This window comes from Peromyscus leucopus, chromosome 2 (genome assembly GCF_004664715.2).
Source record: "Peromyscus leucopus breed LL Stock chromosome 2, UCI_PerLeu_2.1, whole genome shotgun sequence".
Lineage (NCBI taxonomy): Eukaryota > Metazoa > Chordata > Mammalia > Rodentia > Cricetidae > Peromyscus > Peromyscus leucopus.
The window spans coordinates 147,392,512-147,412,174 of record NC_051064.1 but is presented as its reverse complement, the minus strand read 5'-3'; the positions used below and the strand labels follow the sequence as shown (position 1 = coordinate 147,412,174).

Below are 19,663 nucleotides of genomic sequence, written 5' to 3'. Positions count from 1 at the left end.
TGTTATCTTGCCTTGAATTCCTGAATTTAAGTCATTTTCCTGCTTCAGACTCCCAAGTGGCTGGGAATACAGGCCCTCAACTCAAAACCAAGATTCACTGCTGTCTAAAAACCCCGAAGTACTGGGTGTGGTGGCACACACCATTAATCCCAGCACTCAGGAGGCAGAGGCAAGGAGATCTGTGTTTGAGGCCAGTGTGGTCTACATAGGGAGTTCAGGTCAGCCAGAGCTACAGTGAGACCCTGTCTAAAAACCAAACCTGGTTTAACCAAAAAACCTCACAGCATCAAGAGTCCAGAGAAATTTTTTAAAAATATATTTATTTTAGATTATGTGCTTGTGGATATGTGCATGTGAGGCACTGGATCCCCTGGACCTGTAGTTACCAGCAGTACACTGATATGGAAGATCACTGACCTCAGTGGGCCATGGGACGAGGATTCAGGATCATACGGAGTATCTCCATGGTCAGATGAACTCCCCTTCCTGAGGACCATGAGTTAGACAGATGTAGAAATCCTGAACACTGATCCAGGCCAAAAAATAAGTGGTCTGTTGTTTTCTGAGCCAGAGTCTCACTGTAGCCCAGCTTGGCCTCAAACTTCCTACTCAGTCTCGGATGACCTGGTCCTTCTGGTCCTCCTCTCTCATCAGAGGCCGGAGTGCTAGAATTTCGGGTATGTGCCATCACACCTGCCTCATGTGGTGCTGGGTGGGAACTGAGCTACATCCCAGTACTCCCCCCCCCCAACACACACTTTTGAGATCAGGTTTCACTGTGTGCTTTGGCTGGCTTTGTAGACCAGGCTGACTTTCAACAGAGATCCACCATCTCTGCCTCCTGAGTGCTGGGATTAAAGATGTGCACTACTACCAAAGCCCTCTCTCCTCCAAGGTAAGGTCCCATTTAGTCCAGATTGGCCTGGAACTAACTATCTAGCCAAAGATGACTGTGAACTCCTGATTCTCCTACTTCCACTTTACAAGAGCAGAATATACCCGGCTCTTTTTTTTCTCCTTTTCTTTTTTGAGATGGTGTATCACTGTAGCCCAGGCTAAGCCAGAACCCACCTCAATCCTCCTGCCTCAGCCTCATGATTATTGGGGTTACAGGTAAGTGTCACTGCAATTAGTTTATATGACGCTGAGGATCAAACCCACGGCTTCAGGCATGCTAAGCACTCCTGAGCTCTGTCCCAGTCCACACACACCCTTACCAAACTTCACGATGCCCTCCCTCCTCTACATCTCCTGAAGAGGCCCGGTAGTGCCAACCTTGAAAGAGAAACCAGCTCAGCTCACCCACCAAGCTATGAAAAATCTTTATTGTTTTATTTTTCTCCCTTAGATAGACTTTCAGTTGGAATAAGAGGCCACAGGACACTTGCACTTCCTCAGAGGGTGAGCCTGGCCAGTGCTGTAAGAGCGAGCTGAGAGCCACTGCTGGGATAGAGCACGTCACCACCAGGGCTCAGCTCTGAGGGAGTCACAGGAATTGACTGAAGGTGGCGACACCCTAACTTTATATAATCTCCCGAGTGAGGGGAGACTGAAGAAGCCCATCTCTGCCCAGGAGCTCAGCCACATCTCCAGTCATGCTGAGCTGGTTTTCGAGTGTCTGTATGTGTGTGAACTCACACTGTGCCTGCGCGCACACACACGCGCACACACACACACACACACACACACACACACACACACACACACACACACCGCTCCTCTCCAGGAATGATGCCTTCAGCGTAGCTGATTCTCCACTGTCCTTGCTCCCTGGAACTCAATGGCCTTGGCATGTAACAGTGACCATGTGCTGGAGGATACGGGGTCTTAGCTATGACATTCGAATTCTCCTCCTGGAACAAGGCTGGTCGGTGAAAACCATCCACCAGCAATGAGGTACCCCAGAGCTTGATCTCAAGACATGTTGGCATTGGGCTGTACACTCCCTGACACATGGGAGGCCTAAAGCCCCAAGAAGGGAAAAGACATGTAGGGGTAGGGTGGGTGAGATGATAACTCAGACCCTCCTCAGGAGTCGCTGTAAAATGTGACCCTGAGGGCTAGCCTGTGGGGCCCACTATTGAAGGTCAGCTGGTCCTCATCGTGGGCATTTCATAAAAGGAGCCTTGTTACTGTCCCTCAAGACTCGGAGAGATGCTGTGTGGTGGGACTTGGGCTCAGCTCGAGCACACCTGCTACCCAGGGGTTCTGGAGTGAAACTGGGGTGTCTGCGTGGGTAAAGACCCTCTTAGGATCCTCAGGATCTGGTGATGCTGAGTCTCAGGGAAGGGAGTGGGGGAGGGGTAAGGGCAGCCAAGAGGATGGAGCTGCCAGCCAGTGCTGCTGTGCTTAGCATTGGGCTGGCCAGGGAAAGGGCTGCATAATTCATTCTCACCCCAGGAAACTGGCTGGCTGCCAACTCTCAGAACTGAGTATATAAATCCTGCCTCCTGGTCGGTCACCCCTGAGGTCTGGGCTGCCGGCTCAGGACAACACAACGCTCCTTGGGGGCCCTGTTTTCCAGCTCTGGACCCTGCTCGGGGTCCCTGGGGTCCCTTTGCTGGTGGAGGCAGGTGTGGTCGTCAAAGCACAGCAATCTCCAGGTGTACCCTCAGGCCTCAAATATGCAGCAGAGTGGAAGTAAGACCATGGCAACGGGAGTCAGGGCTGAGCCAATGGGAAACCAAACCCACATACTGAATGCCAATCAAATTCAAACACAAACCCAATACGTGAAGGCAGCAGCAAGCTCTTTGTGTAATAAATATTGCAAAGCTCATCTGGTTTCTTTCTTTTCTTTTTTCAAGTCAAATCTAACAATCAATATCCCCAAACCCTGTTCTCTGCATCAGAATAGAGGAGGAAGTTGGTGATGTGAGCACAACACCTGCAGCCAATCAAAGAAAAGACCATTTCCCACAAGCCAGCCAATCCCAATCTTTTTCCAGTTTAAGCAGCCAATTAGGCCTCTTCACGTTCCTGAAAAATGACCTAAATAAAGCACCAGAGCTCGGAGAGCTTCGGGGGAAGCCAGACACCGAGGCGCAAATTTTTAAAAAAATAAAGAGTCAGAAATAAAAATAAAAGGTTTCCATTGGTCAAGATTTAAAAATAAAAAGGTTTCTTCCTGCAGCCAATCACGAGTCCATCCCTTCAAGCCAATCACAAACCACCACTGGCATCTCCCTTGATGCCAGCCCTGCTGAGTGGCTGGGGTGGGGAGGGTTGGGTGGGGCGAGGGGAGAAGAGGGAGGGAGGAAGGTGGTTTGCTACCGCTCAGCTCAACCGGTAGAGGAGCCCCACAGATCTCCAGGCCCTCAGTAGCTTTCAGGGTGTTCCAAGGGCTTTCAGCTACTGCCTCCGGTCTTCCGTCTCCGACCTGGAAAATGCCATCACCACGTCCTCTGCACCTGCAGACCAAGGAACAAGAACTGCTGATGGTTTCTGGTATCAGAACAAGGCAGATCGGTTGTGCTCACCGTGGAGCATCCCTTCTCTACCTTCCCACCCCTGGCAAAAGGGTGCAGAGTGCTTCAAAGTGGCTAGGGAGGTAATTCACTTGGCAGGGAGCTTGTCCTGCACGCAAAACCCCTGGGTTTAGTCCCTAGCACCACATGAACTGGGCGATGTCACTGACCCAGTACTGAGGAGGTGAAGGCAAGGGGATTAGAAGTTCATGGTCCTCCTTGGCTACATAGTGAGTTCAGGGCTAGCCTGGGGTACATGACAACCTAAATAAAAGAGGGAAGGAGAAGAGACATGCTTCTAATTCAGTCCATCTCCCCCCTTGTCTTCCTGCAGCCAAGCTGGGGACATGGCAGTGATCCCAGCCTGATGCAAGGCTTCAGGGTGTGGTCCAGAGGCTTGTTCAAGGCCACACTGCTAAGACAAGAGACAGGTCTTTGGTCCTAGAGCAGGGCTCTGCTCTGCTCACGTTCCTTGTTCCAAGGGCACCACATTAGGTGGGAGGCAAGATTTTCTTGGGAACCTCTACTTTTCAAGTTTAGATCTTAGAGCTGGAGAGATGGCTCATTGGTTAAGAGCACTTGTTGCTCTTGCAGAGGACCCAGGTTCAGTTCCCAGCACCCACATGCTGGCTCACAACCATCTGTAACTCCAGTTCCAGGGGATCTGACACTCTCTTCTGACCTCCATGGGCAAAATGCTCATATACATCAAATAAAATACACACATACACACACACACACACACACACACACACACACACACACACACACACACATTCTTTTTTGAGACAAAGTTCTTCTGTGCAACACCCCTGGCTGTCCTAGAACTCACTTTGTAGACCAGGCTGGCCTCAAACTCACAGAGATCCACCAGCCTCTGCCTCCTGAGTGCTGGGATTAAAGCCATGTGCACCACTTCCTTTGTCTTGTTTTCCCTAAGACAGGCTCTGACACTTGGCCAGAAGAGGCAAGGGGAGGAGGGAAGGAGCGAGCTGGCGGTGCCTCTCTGTCCTTGCATCCCACACTACCTGTCTGCCTTTTCTAACTGCTGGTCCAGCATTTTGCCCTGAACAGTAACAGTCAGGCTGCCTGTGGCCTTTCTGGTGTACTTCCCTTCTGCAATATTGGAGGCAATCTCCCTGGAAGAGGCAGATGGGAACAGTAGGGGCAGGAAAGGCCTCCAAGGATTGGGTTGGGTGGGGGTGCGGTGCAATAGAGCCTCTGGCACTTGGACTAGGGTCAACACAGTGTTAGCTATCCTTATCCACACAAGGGAGTGCTTCCGGCACACCCTGCTGCTTGGAGGAACCAGGAGGCACCTCAGGTGGCGCTGCAGAAGGGTGGCACATGTGATACATGACATCTGGAAGTCCTGCCTTCACGTCAGCACCGTGGTGCTAAGGCAACTTAATCTGTCATCTACCCACCCTGTTTCTGCCTCTGGGATTCTGTACTTATCAGCATTCTTGAAAGGGAGACAAGCCTCCAGAAAGGAGCATAGATATCTGGCTTCTTGGGAAGAGACACCTTTGCTTGAGAAGCCCTATGAATCCTTTCTGTTTGCTCGGCAACATTCTGTTCTTGCTCCAGTCCTGGGACCACGCAATATCGCTGCAGGCAGGATTGTCCTAGCAACCACAGACTCCGGGATTACATCATACTCCACATGGCAGCCGAGCTGGGCACCTAACAGACACTCGTTTCTCCAAGGGCTGCCTCCAGCTTGCTGGGCATGAACAAGATTGCCAGTGTTGGCAGAAGATGCTTCTGTGGCAGTGAATGGTGACAGCCCACTCTTTCTCATCTGCCTCATAGGCTTTCAAGGGACCCTGGGCCTCTGCAGTGAGGTGCAGGCGCAAAAATCGCACTGGGTCCCCAGGAGGGAATGGTGACTATGCAGAGGGAATGGGCCACCGGCTCCTTGGAGCAGCTCAAATCCCATCACTGAGCTCTACAGGCTGCTCAGTGGGTACATGCCCTGTACTATGAAGACAGGAACTGTGCTGGCTAGTTTATGTCAACCTGATACAAGCTGAAGTCATCTGAAAGGAGGGGACCTCAACTGAGAAAATAACCTCCGTAAGATATGGGTGTAGGGCATTTTCTTAAAGTGACTGATGGGGGAAGGTGCAGCCACTGATGGGTGGGTCCATCCCTAGGCTGGTGATCCTGGGTTCTACAAGAAAACAGACTGAGCAAGCCATGAGGAGCAAGCCAGTAAGCAGCTTTCCTCTATGGCTTCTGCACCAGCTCCTGCCTCCAGGTTCCTGCCTTGTTCCTGCGCTCACTGCCTGTGATGATGAACATGGAACTGTGAGTGAAATGAACCCTTTCCTCCCCAAGTTGTTAGGTTATGGTGTTTCAGTGACGACAACAGAAACCCTAACTAGGACAATGACCTTCTCAAGGTCACCAGTCACTCTGATAAGTATGTGAGAGTTTTAACTCCCACACTGCCAGCTGGCCACATACTCCCTGAATGGAATCCACAGGCCTCATTTCAGAGCCTCTGCTCTGTTGCTGGGGCTGCAGAAGTCCACAGAGGCTCTGCCCATCCCACACTTTCTCCTGTTTCTAACAGACTTGATGACCACTGGGACCTTCCTTCCTTTGAAGCCAAAGAGAGGGCAGGCTGAAGTTCCTCCAGAGCATCCTTTGACCTGTCCATATCATTAGTGGGCCAGGTACTCATTCAGTTAGAGCCCAAGGATGCTGGTGTTCCCTCTCTTCTCAGGAATTTGGACCAGCAAACAAAAAGGATGGGAGAGCTGCTCAGATTGTCATCATGGCTTGAGCCCTACAACTCAGTTCCTGAGCCAGAAGGGGCACGCAGCTCCCTCACAGACCCTCTTCGCTGTCCTGTAATGCCCATCCTCTACCCCCAGGTCAGCGGTCTATTTCTTTTGTAAGGCTCCACCTTTCTCATTGGTCCTTCTGTCCGAACTTGTGCTCAGCACTTCCGTGCATTGCTTCCCACCAGATGCACGTAAGCCCAGGCAGGGGGAGCTCCTCAGACACCCCTGAGTCTTCTCTAACAAATTAAACGACAGGAGTACTGAAACCAGACAATGCATCTCTCTCTCACACACACACACACACATACACACACACACACACACACACACCACACAAAAAGGCTAACAAATGCTAGCAAAATGCGTAGAACAACGTATCAAAAGGGATCATATATCCAGACCAAATTATTCTAGGAATACAAGGCTGGTTTAACATCGGAAAATCATTTGATGTAATATGGTCTACCAACAGAATAAAGTACAAACCCCACACCATCACCTTACACACAAAATGAATCTAACAGAATCCAGCATCCCTTCATGACAGAAGGTGCACTGAACAGGAAACATGGGGGTTTCCAGCCTGATAAAGGGCGCCTACAATAACCAAAACTGTCACCATACTGCATGGCTAAAACTCACCCCAGCAAGACGGGAACGAAAAAGTCTGTCTGTTCTCCACACTCTTCCTCAAATTGATTTTTGCTTTGCTTTGATTTGAGACAGGGTCTCATGTAGCCCGGACTTGCCTTTGACTGACAGGCCTCTTGCCTCAGCCTCCCCAGTGCTAACATTTCAGACATGTGCCACCACACCTGGCTTCTCTAGATTGTTCTGAAGTTCATTCCTGGCAATTAGGCAAGAATAAATAACTAAATAGCATATACATTAGAAAAAAGGAAGGAAACTATTTCTATTTGTGGATGTCATAATCTTATAAGTAGAAAATGCTCTGCAAATTCTACTTACTAAAAGGCTATCAACTAGTAAATATGATAAAGTTGTAGGGCATAAGACCAATATGCAATTCTATTTGCATACACTAGCAATGAACAATCTGAAAATGAAATTAAGAAAATAATTTTATTGATAGTATCATTCATCAACAATACTACAACACTTAGGAACAATTTTTATTACATTTACTCATTACTGTGTGGGTGAGAATGTGTGTATGCTACAGTACATATGGAGATCAGAGGACAACCTCAGAGGGCCTATCTCTCCTTTGACCTTGTGTGTGTGGCTTGGAGAAAGAACGCAGGCCTTACACTCTAACCACTCAAAGAAAAAAAAAAAGTTGAAGTCATCTGGTAGTGGTGATGCACGCCTTTAATTCCAGCACTTGGAGTCAGAGGCAAGCAGATTCCTGTCAGTTCGAGGCCAGCCTGGTCTACAGAGAGTTCCAGGACAGCCAGGGCTCCACAGAGAGACAAAAAACAACAAGCTGAAGTCCATTACCCACTCACCCTGCCCTTTTCAGTGATGGATTAAATGAATCTAGGGCACAAGAAGGAGGGGTAGACTTCCACTGAGTCACATCTCCAGTTTAACTCAGGCTTCTAGGAGACAGACAGGGTTGAACTATGTAGCTAGCCCAGGCTGGCCTCAAACTCACACTCATATCCCTCCGTCTGCCTCCTGAGTGCTGGGGTTCCAGGCCTGGCCAGCGAGCTCCTTAGAGCAGCTCTGCACCATTCTGGAAACACAAGTTCAAGTTCCCAGGAGGAGCTGCTCCTGGACACATGGACAGGCAGGAGGAGGGACAGACACTAACAGCGATAAGCAGCAGAGGAATCAGCTCGCCCTGAACAACCGCATACCCTTTGGCCATTCTGAAACAGTGCCCAGCCTCGCTGCTCAGGCAGCTGTGGTCATCTTCAGCGTTCTCAGCTCCACGACAGTGGGGGCTGATGAAACATGGTCTCATGAAGCCCAGGCTACCCTCACCTTCTGACCTCCTACTAGTTCCCAAGTGCTGAGATTACAGGTGTGCATCTCACACCCAGTTTCGTGAGGTACTGGGATCAAGCCAAGACTTCAGGAGTGCTGGGCAAGCAGTCTTCAACTGGATTATGTCCCCAACCCCATTAATCTGATCTGTTCTCCATGGTGCACGCGCTGCGTGACCAGGGACTAGCCTCGTTCTCAGTTATATTAAGAGCACCTGGGAAAGCCCCTCGTTCAAAGACAAGAAGCAGCTGGGTGAACTGGAGGCCCAGGGTCTGGAGCACTTTAACTACACAGAGCACCTTGTTATTTCTCCTAGAAGGGAAACAACTATCTATCTCTAGTCACAGCACTGAGGAATGCCACACCTCAGACAAAGCCTGGACCAATCTGTCTGTGTTACTATGAGAATGGAACCAAGACCCAGGATTAAAAAGTACCACCAACGAAGCCCGAGATGCCTTAGGGGAATTCAACATGGAACTCAAGTTCAACTGTCCTCCCTGCCTCTGCCTCCACTACTGTGGCTCGTGCATCTAGAAAGCAGGGCTGAGGCTCAGCTCTCTGAACAGGGTGGGGCAGGCACCACTGGTCCTTCCATCCCACGTCCAATGCCAGCTCTGGCCCTTTACTAGAGCTAGTCAAGTGACTGGGGAGAAAAAAATGTCAAACACGCAGAAGCATAGAAACAGGGAAGCTGGCCCTGGCCGGGGGTGGGGGCCAGACAATGGGCTCACTGGTCTGTTTGTGAGCTGGGGATGAATTCACACCAGCAGTGTTAAAAGCAAGGCTCTGTCTCAAGCCAGCACTCACACCCAAACCAGAACACAGCGGGGACGACATGGTGTGTGAAGGGCTCCTGAAGGTGGATGAGAATCACTCTTGCTATTTTCTGTTGTAACTTAAGTTCTCGATACGTAGCCCAGACTGACCTTGAACTTGTAAGTCTCTTGCAAGCCCCAAAGACCCACAGACGAGGATGGGCACAGCCCTATGTGGATGGCATTGGGAAAAGGGGGACTCATACGAGCAACACCAGCCACAGCTGGATACCATATGACCTAATTTTGAGCTCCTCAAAGCCCAGCTTCCATGATAGCGTGAGCCCTGGGCACAGGGGCCTTGGCTCTGCCGTCCTTAGGGTCACTGAAACTATAGCACCCCTTTACTGGCATGGTGTCCCAGGACTATTCCAGCTTCAGACATTCTGGGGTCAGGTACTCCTATGGAACCTTATACCTACCTAGCCAAAGTAGGAGATTAGAGACCGGGACTGGGGAGACGGGCCAATTGGCAACATGCTTGCTGGGCAAGCAGCAGGAGGACATGTGTTCAGATCCTCAGCACCCATGTGAAAACGGGGCTGGCAAAGTGTGTCTGAAACCTTCAAGCTAGTTTATACAGAGGCATTAAGATCCTTGGGGCTCACTGACCAGCTAGTCTTGCTAATTGGTAAACTCAGAGACTCTGGGGAAAAAAAAAGGAGGAAGGCTGACAATATGCCAACTTAAATTGAATCCCTAGAGCCTTGTAAAGGCACAGAATGTGTGCATCTGTAATCCCAGCATGCCTAGGTGAGACGGGAGGCAGAGCCAGGAAAACTGCCCAGAAGCTGTGGCCAGCTTGCCTGGAGTGTGAAGTCCAGCAGAGCCAACTAGAGAACCCTGCCCAAGCAAAGAGGGGCAAGAGCAACCCTGGACGTTCTCCTCTGACCTCCACATGCGGGGTGGGGGGCTGGGGGAGCATGTCCACACGCACTTGAGCAGGCACACGCACATGATTAGCAGCCTGTTGGGGCTGAGAGATGGCTCAATGGTTAATAGTTGTTGCTCTTACAAAGGACCCAGGTTTGGTTCCCAGCACTTGGTGGCTCACAACTGTTTGTAACTCTAGTTCCAGGGAACCCAATGCCCTCTTCTGACCTCTGTGGACACCAGGCATCCTTATGGTGCACAGATATAGATGCAGGCAAAACATTCATACACATAAAATAAAATCAATTTTTTTATATCAGCAGTCTGAAAAGTTAAGAAATTGCAACCCTAAGGTTGTAGAGACTCCCAAATTCCCAAGGCTGATAGAGGAAATCCCCTCTGTGAGTCATCACCAACATAGGGCACTTTGATTCTTAGTGCCTCTAAATCCCTAGGGAGCACCCCTGCTGAGCCTTGGGAGCGCCAAGCTCAGTGAGACATCTTCAGCACACAAGGCGCCAGCTCATGATGGAGCAAGCACCCCAGGCATACAGTGTGATTCCATGCTCTAGCCCTTCCCTGACTACCTGGCTTGGGGACAGCACCTCTCCATGCCGTGAGCTCATTATCTTTAATGTCAGCAAGCACCCAGTTCTGCCTCAGTTACCAGCTCTGGGGAATCGCTGTCTGGAAAAAAATAGGTCCCAAAGGGCCAGCGAAGGGAAGAACTTCTGAGGGGATAAGGCTGGTGCTCCCTCCGCACTGGGCTTTCTCCCACACACACACCAACACCCACTGGGCAGCATGTGCTGTTTTTAGCATCCCAAGGCTACGAGCCAGGTGTTCTATACACCTCCGCTTTGATACCCCAAAGCTCCCAGGGGATGCTTTTTACCCAAGGTAGCAGCACCACATTTGGGTTGCTATGGGAACAGTGGGTTCTGATTCACCAAGGGCTTAGCAGCAGGAGCAGACTAGGATGTGTGGTGCCGACTGGGTTCCAACAGCCAGAGATGTCATAGGTGGACTCGGAGAACAGGCCAAGGAGGGTACAGGAGACAACCACAGGCTCTCCCAGGACTCTGCTGCTGCAGACTTGGCATCTTGGCCCTGGACCTGACCCTAACTCTGACTACCTGGGCATCCCGGAAGTTCCAGCACACTCAGCCTCAGTTCATCTGTCTGCAAAATATGGTGAGCGGCACCTACGCCACCTCTAACACACTAGGAGTAATTTTTAGGGACAACTGTGGTGTCAAATTCCAGCTGCATTCCCTGAGGCCCCTGCACCCATCCCTCCCCTCCCACCCCACTGAACTTGCAAAACGTGTGCATGTACACACACACACACACACACACACACACACACACACACACACACACGACCGTTACAGTTTCCTTTCCCAGGCGAGATGTTCACTGCCCTCATTCAAATTTTTCCAATCTCTCCCCCAATATAAGCTCATCCAGACCAGAGAATTTGTTTATGTCCCAGAAGGTGTCCTAGTTGGCTTCACCTGTCAACTTGACATAGCCTACAGTCACCTTAGAAGGGAGTCTCAATAGAAGGACTGCCCAGATCAGACTGGCCTGTGGGCATGCCTCTGGGAGACTGTTTTTGTTGGTTTTTTTGTTTTTTTTTTTTTTTTTTGTTTTGTTTTGTTTTGTTTTGGCTTTTTTTGAGACAGGATTTCTCTTTGTAGTTCTGGTGCCTGTTCTGGATCTCACTCTGTAGACCAGGCTGGCCTTGAACTACTTCCCAAGTGATGGGATTAAAGGTGTGCACCACCACTGCCTGGCCCTGTATTTTATTGTTAACTGATCTAGGAAAGGCCAGCCCACTGTGGGAGGCATCATTCCCTAGGCAGGTAGCCCTGAGCTGTAGAAGAAAGCTAGCTGAGTATAAGCCAACTTGTGAGTCAGCAAGCATGGTTTCTGCTGTGCCTCCTTGGCTGTGAGTGAGTTCCTGGGTTAGAAGTGATGCTGTGTGCAACAGTGAGCGGGTCTTGAGTTCCTGCTCGGTATCCCTCGACAGTGGACTGATCTGTAAGGTGAAATGAATCCTCTCCTAAGATGCTTTTGGTCAGAGTGTCTACACAGCAACAGAATGAAACTAAAGGACAGAATGTGGGAGGTGACATAGTCCTGTCTCCCAGGGCTCAGGGGTGGCCAGGGTCTCACTAAAGACCTTGCACATCTCAACGTAGACTCTGGGCGTCAGGACCACCTTGGAGCTGTTCCCTTCTTTAGTTCCGTCCACCTCCTCACCACGACAGTTGGTTGATACCTCACCCCAGGCTATCCTGGAACTCCTGAGCTCAGGTGACCCTCAGCCTCCATAGCAGCTAGACAATAGACCAGCTCCATCATGTATACTAGCTGTTTAAAATGCGGCACCCTAGTACATCTGGTAGTCACTATGATTCACTGAATCTGGGGAAGGGCACAGGGTCCTCTATGTAGCACAGGCTGGCATCAGCTGCCGAGTGCTAGGACTACAGGTACACCACACCATGCCCTGCTTTGTCTAAAATGCAGATTACCAGGCTCTTCTGGTGGGTACTGTGAATCACTGGGGCTGAGGAAAGGCCTGCAGCCTATGTTCTAGCTTCCTGAGTGGGCTCCACTCCCAGTCAGTCCCACATGGAAATCTGTACACGTACCCTATTGTCTGTCCTTCATGGAGAACAAGGCTGTCATCGGACACCGTGCTGAGCTTATAGTAATGAGATGCTAATGTGACTGGAACTGTCCAACTGCTAGACAGAGTGGCTGGACAGAAGCTCCCCTCCCAGGACAGGGACCCACCTCTTAGCTCGGTGTTAGGAAATCCGAGTCATGCCAGGGGCTTTAATGTCTTTCAAGCATTTGTTGTGGGCTTTAAGAAACAGAACCACATGCTGGGTAAAAGTGGTCCTTCGGAAGCCAGAGCTGGGATGCTAAGCCTGCCTGCATCTCAGCACATTCTTCACTCTTCTTTTGGGTTCCTTTCCTTTCTCAGTACATGAGTTACCAACCGTATCCCTGTGGAGGGCTGTACCATGCACGTGACTTCTGGCTCAACTCTGTTACTGGGTTACAGGTAATTCTCACAGAAGTGTTGATTAAAGTTAAGAGGCTGAGCTTCCTGTCCCAGATGAACTCTCCCTGGGCTGACTCTAATTTCAGCACTGACTGTTTTCACCTGGGGCCTCTAGAAGGCGCCTTGAAGGAGCCTCAAAGGAGCCTCAAAGGGCCTGAGGAGAGGAGATCCAGAAACCACAGTGGAGGGTCAGCAGGGGCGGTACAGAGAAGCTGCTGCCCACAGGGAGGAGCCACTCGGAGCTGCTCAGCCTCCATGAGGCTTTAGTTTATGCAGGACTAAAACAAACAGCTACTCTGGGTCTGAATGTGTGGCGAGAACAGGCACAGGCCCTCTCTCCACAGACTCCTGATACTGTGTGACAACAGATTCAGAAAGCAAAGACTGGCATGGGGCTCCGGGGGCCAGAGCCGGGTACCAGCTGACCCTGGGAGGACCAGCTGACCCTGGGAGGACGGCGGGAGGGCACGGGAAGAGAGAGAACAGGCTGAATGGTGCTGGGGAGGATTCCAGAGAACGAACACACTGGGTGGAGGAATGGAGAAGCAGCTCATGAGGCACCCTCGGCCTCAGGGGCACTTTAAGGGTCAAGGGGGAGTAACTGCAGAACTGGGTCACTCCCAAAGTGCCCAGTTCCCGCTCACTTCCCACAACACAGCTATTGTAGTAACTTCTCAGCTTAACCATGAGACCAAGGGAACTTTTTATTTTTTTTTAATTCAGAGCTGAGGACCGAACCCAGGACCTTGCGCTTGCTAGGCAAGCACTCTACCACTGAGCTAAATCCCACCCCCCCAAGGGAACTATTTTAGGCTCTCCGGTAGCACCCTGAACCAGGTGCCTGTTTCTGCAGGGGAGAGACAGCAGGCCTGAAAAAGCCCACAGCCCTTTCCTGGAAATCCCTTGCAGAAGGTGGAGCCAGACAGAAGCTCTGACAGGCCCAGCGAGCCAATGTGACAACCAGTAGCTCTCAAAGGCAGAACAGGCATGTCCCCTGGAATTCCCTAGGCAGAGAAAAAACAAGAAAGTTCCTTGTCAAAATGAGCCATGTCCACCCTGGGACACTGGACAGGGCCCACCCAAGGCACAGCACAAGAGTAACAATTCTGCCAGGTATGGTGGCACTCAGTGGTAATCCCAGTGCTCGAGAGGCTGAGGCAGACCATAAGTTCAAGGCCAACATGGGCTATATTCAAAAACCAAAACCAGCCATATAAAAAACATCTCTAGGGGGCGAGAGAGAGGGCTCAGTGGTTAAGAGAATGGACTGCTCTTCTATAGGACCTGGGTTCAAGTCCCAGCACCCACATGTTGGCTTAACACTCGCACACATAAAATAATAATGAAAAAAGAATCATAACTCTGGTTGAGGGCTGGAGAGAGGGCTCAGCAGTTAAGAACACCCACGTGGTTAAGGCCAAGTTCAGTTCCAGCACCAATGCTGGGTGACTCACAACTAACTACCTGTGACTCCAGCTCCGGGAATTTTAACATCCCCTTCAAGATTCTGCAGGCACCTCACTCATATGTACACACACCTTCCACACAGCACACATATACACATAACCAAAAATAAATAAACCTTAAACAAAACAAAACTTAGGAGCCAGCAAGATGGCTCAGTGGGTAGTCACATGCAGCCAAGCCTGACAACTGGTATCCCATCCCTGGGACATACATGGTAGAGAGAACCAGCTTCCACAAGTTGTCCTCTGACCTTTACACACACTCCATGACATGTGCATGCATGTGCGAGCACACACACACAAAAAAAAATTAAAATATAAAAAATGTTAAAACCACAACTATGCTATGTAGGCAATTTGGCTACAGTGTGGCATTTGCAAGCCAGAGGCCTGCAACACCTGGTGCTCACTAGATGCCCTGTACTGTGTGTGTGGCACACTCAAAGTCAGCTGCAGGTGCAGGGGCCAGAGCAGCAAGGCGGCAGAAAGAGCCCCCAAGCTCCTACATCCCCCAGGTGACACCATGTAACCTGGTCCTCAGGTAACAGGCTGCTGTCCTACTTTTAAAAAAGAGCTGGGAGCACAGCTTAGTAGCAGAGCGCTTGCCTGGCGTGAGTGAGGGCCTTGGTTCAAGGCCAGCACAGAAAGCAAGGAAGGGAGGAAGGGAGGGGAGTCAGAGGGGGGGGGGGGGGCGCCAGCAGGTGAATGACAACAAAGCCCTCTGTGGCCTGTCAGCCATCCCTAAATCGGCCTTAACAGAAACAATAAGGATGTATAAATGCTGCTGGTCCACATCTGTCACATCTGGAACCCACACTGGCTGACTCTAAGGTCTTGAGCCACTCTCTCAGCCAAAGAGCCATGTCACAGGGCTCTGGGAACACTCTGTGGGAGAACCCTTGTGTATTCCTTTGCAAGGAACTTGGCACAGAGAAGGAGCCTAGTGAATGCTTGCCATTATGATGATTAATAGCGGAAATGAGATCCGACAGGAGAGACTGGTCAATAACTTACGATAGACAGATGCTGCATATCATGCAGTGACCAAAATGTCTTCTTGAAAACTGCTGAAGAGCTCATGAGACTGCCTGAAGTAAAAACACGTCTTACACATATATGCATGCGTGTGTGTGTGTGTGTGTGTGTGTGTGTGTGTGTGTGTGTATGCTTTGATTAATATCTAAGTATTCATCTGTGAAGTCAACTCTGTTAGAAGTAACCGCTTAGCTTGTGAGAGGCTATGAGGAGGCTAAGAAGAACACGAAGAAAAGGAAACAGAGTCCACAGCTACAGTAGAACCCAGTTTTTTAAGCTCATCAGCTTCTCCTCTCTCACTTCTACAGTGACCATGCATCACTTCAGAGCCAGGAGAGACAATCGATGCACACTCTCTGGGATGACACCGAGGAGAAGGGGATGCTCAGCATTCTGTGGCCTGCTTCAAGAAGCTGCAGCTCCAACCCCCACATCTCCCACCCCCTACCATGTCTGCAGCTGGCCCTTTTCAGAAGGACCAACTTCCGAGTGAAGCATTGATTGCCTTTGGTTAAAAGCAGAGTCCTGCCTGGCTGTCAAGTCGCTTGGCCATCCCTGGGGACCAGGAGACAGCACTCACAGAATCCACTGCCACTCTCACTCCTAGCCCCAGAACCTGCTCAATCACTGTGCTCGAACCTTACTGACCAAGAGCCTGGTGGGGTCCACAGCCACACCAGACGCACACCCAGGAGGAAGCCTCCGTCCCAAGCTGCAGGAACTCAGCACCGGGTGAGCAGAGGGCCGAGCCCAAGCTGCAGGAGGCAGGGGTTGAGGGCTGAGTTCCTGAGCCTGCCATGCAGAGGCAGAGAGGAGAACACAGCAGTCTAGGATGCAAGTCAGTCACTGACTACTAAGGTGTGGGTCAGGGTACTGTGTAAGGGTAGCAGGGAGCCACTCAAAGACTGTAACTCCTTTAGTACTGTTTCTTCTGAACCTTCAAAAGTCACTCTGGCTATGGGAGTGGAGAGTGAACCAGAAGACTAAAATCAGTCAAGATGCCAGTCAGGAGCCAGGCAGCAGTGGCGCATGCCTTTAATCCCAGCACTAGGCAGGCAGAGACAGACAGATCTCTGTGAGTCTGAGCCTAGCCTGGACTACAAAGCAAGTTCCAGGAAAGGCGCAAAGCTACACAGAGAAACCCTGTCTCGAAAAACCAAAAAAAAAAAAAAAAAAAGTTTAAGATCATTCTCAGCTACAAAACAAGTTCAAGATAAGACCCTGTCTCGAACACACAAAAAGCGTGAGACAACTGGGACTGGAGAGATGGCTCAGAGGTTAAGAGCACTGGCTGCTCCTGCTGCATTTAATTCCCAGCACACAAGCATGGTGGCTCACAATCATCTGTAACTCTAGTTCCAGGGTATCCTATGCCCTCTTCTGGTCTCTGTGGGTACTGCAGGCATATGGTGTACATCCATCCATCCACGTATACACACAGAAAATAAAAATAAATTAATCTTAAAAAACAAAACAAAACAACAACAAAAAAAACCTAAGAGAAGAATTCAAACAAGAAGGAGAGGCCGAGGACAATCTGGGGAGCATTAAGGCAGGAGGATCAAAGCCCCTAGGAACAACCACAGTGTGGAAATGAGTCAAGGCTGTGTCCTGCCCCCTACCTGGTGAGAACCCAGGTGGAGAAGCCGGTCTGGAAAGGAGGGACCCAGTTGGACCTGCTGAGCATGTAGGGCAGGGGCTGTGTCAAGACAGTAAGATGAAGCTCTGGGGATTTGGAGAGGGGTCTGGGCTAAGGGTATATTTGGAAGGTATTGACCTGAGGCCTATGGAAGTCATGTGAAATAGGGTAGAGAGGGAAGGGGTAGGGGGAAGACTGAATCTAGAGGCACCAATACACTGGAGAGGACAAGAGGAGGGAGGGGAGCACTGAGGACGAAGGAGAGGAAGGAGGAAGTTACAGTGATCTTTACTTAGTAGAGGTCAGCCAGGCTGAGAACTGGGAGGGCTGCTGCTGTTCAGTATCGGAGGCCACCAGACCCCTGCTGAGACCATGTGGCCAGTGCTTAGGTGCAGTTTTCTGCCCCAGGATCTTTCCAGCAACTGCCCATTCTCTATAAGCACAGCTAGATTGTGGGTAGAGAACCACTCAGGTACCAGCCTCCAACTCTCACCCCAGTGGGCAAGAGTGTAGCTAGATGGCAGCTGGGTTGCCAGGGGGCTGGGAACAGAGGCTGAGTGCTGTCCTTTGGGTGGGTCTGCTTCAGGACCTCTGTCTAGAGGGACAGTCCAAAGGAAGTTGCTGGAAGTCTTCTCAAGCTTTGGGAACCCTAGGGTGGAGCCCTGCCATCTGCTAAGAGACAGAGCCACCTAGTGGACAGAAGGTGGCAGATCGCTCACCCCCCAGCCCCATGTCCAGGCTTCGGCCACCTAGGCAGAGGGCAGGACACCTTGGTGCATGAACTGAGGCCAGCTCTGCCAATGGAAAAGGGGGTAGGTTAGAATTTTACTAGAGACCCACTCAGCCTCCCAGGATAGACGGAAATACAAGCTCCTGACCTAGACTATATACTAGATTGGGGTCTCTTTTTTGTTTGTTTGTTTTTTTGTTTTTTGTTTTTTTGTTTTTTTGTTTTTTCGAGACAGGGTTTCTCTGTGTAGCTTTGCGCCTTTCCTGGGACTCACTTGGTAGCCCAGGCTGGCCTCGAACTCACAGAGATCCGCCTGGCTCTGCCTCCCGAGTGCTGGGATTAAAGGCGTGCGCCACCACCGCCTGGCTTAGATTGGGGTCTCTTAATAGGTGTTTGTATGTGGTTTATTTGTGACAAAGAAAGCAAAAGAAGGCTTGAGGAGATCTTCCACGTTTGGGTGCCTTCTGACCCCAATTCATAGTCCTTGAGATCCCAAGAGCCTCCTGAAGAAGCATTTGGTCCAGGTGGTATGACTTCCAGAGGTAAGGGGCAGTCCACAGAGGCATCAGCAGTACAGATCCTCTACGTCCTTTGTCTGAACGATTCTTCCCCAATTCAGGAAAGGCAAGTATCTATAGATGCCACACCCAGGAGGCCCCAGATTCCAGAGTGTCTATGGATGGCCACACCCACCTGCCCACAGCTGCTTCTGGCCGAGTCGGCAGTTGTGGAGCCAGGGCAACACTGTGATCACCTCTTTTTTTTCAGAGAGCCCAGGCCAACCTCAAACTCACTATGTAGTCAAGAATGACTTTAACTGATCCTTCTGCTTTGCCTCCCAAGAGCTGGATCACAGGGGTGTGCTACCACCCATTTATGTGGTGTTGGGGGCTGAACCTAAGGTTCCATGGAAGTTAGGCAAGCACTCTACCACTGAGCTACATCCTCAACCTTAACTGTGACCCTTCTTCAACAACTTAGCGAACTATGCTGTACCCTCAATTGTTGCTTCAGCAATATGAGTTTTCACGCGCGCGCGCGTGTGTGTGTGTGTGTATGTGTGTGTGTATGAAATATATACGGTTTATTAAAATAGAGTCTCATAGATCCCAGGCTGGCCTTGAACTCTTGCTAGGATTAAACTGTGCATCAACATGTCACGCTAAATAATGTAACTTTAAAAATATATTTGTCTTATTACCTTTTTAATTATGTGTATGTGTGGGTCTGTGTATATGAGTGCAGGTGCCTATGGAGAGCAGAGGCATCGGATTACCCTGGAGTTACAGGTGGTTCTGAGTTATCTGATATGGGTGCTGGGAGCTGAACTCAGGTCCTCTGCAAAAGCCGTACCTGTTCTGCTGGGCCATCTCTCTGGGCCAATATTTAACTTCTTAAGGGCAAGTGGCTCTAACTCAATAGTAGAGTGCCTAGCATGTGCAAGTCCCTAGGTTTGGTCCCTGCTTCCACAAAATGTATTTTTCACTTTTTATTATAAAAGCATGGGCAACATACAAAAAACATTTTACATAACTTGCTAACTTGGAAAGTGAAAGTCCATTATGAAAACCTACATCCAGTCACTATATTCTATCAAGGGGTGCAGGCCAGTGGTAGAGCACAGTTTAACATGCAAGAAGCCCCAAGACTGATCCACAATACCACATAAACCATTTTTCCTATTAACAGCCCAGTATGTATCCCATTGGCTTTTCTATATACATACGTGATTGAATGTATGAGGCAGCGGACATGTGGTAGGTGTTGCCTATTCTGACACAGTCCCACAGCTTCTTTACTTTTCT

General features: G+C 50.2%; 1 protein-coding gene across 4 annotated transcripts in view; it reads right to left on the bottom strand.

Moving 5' to 3' along the window:
- Nucleotides 1-2,733: 2,733 nt before the first annotated feature.
- The window catches only part of Ctnnbip1 (catenin beta interacting protein 1), a 48,778-nt gene continuing 31,848 nt past the window's right edge, over nt 2,734-19,663 (bottom strand). For all 4 annotated transcript variants that reach the window (XM_028893620.2, XM_028893618.2, XM_037203192.1 and 1 more), the window contains one exon: nt 2,734-3,410. In XM_028893620.2, coding sequence (XP_028749453.1) covers nt 3,352-3,410 — 59 coding nt within the window. In that variant the 3' untranslated portion in view covers nt 2,734-3,351. The remainder of the gene's footprint in view (nt 3,411-19,663) is intronic.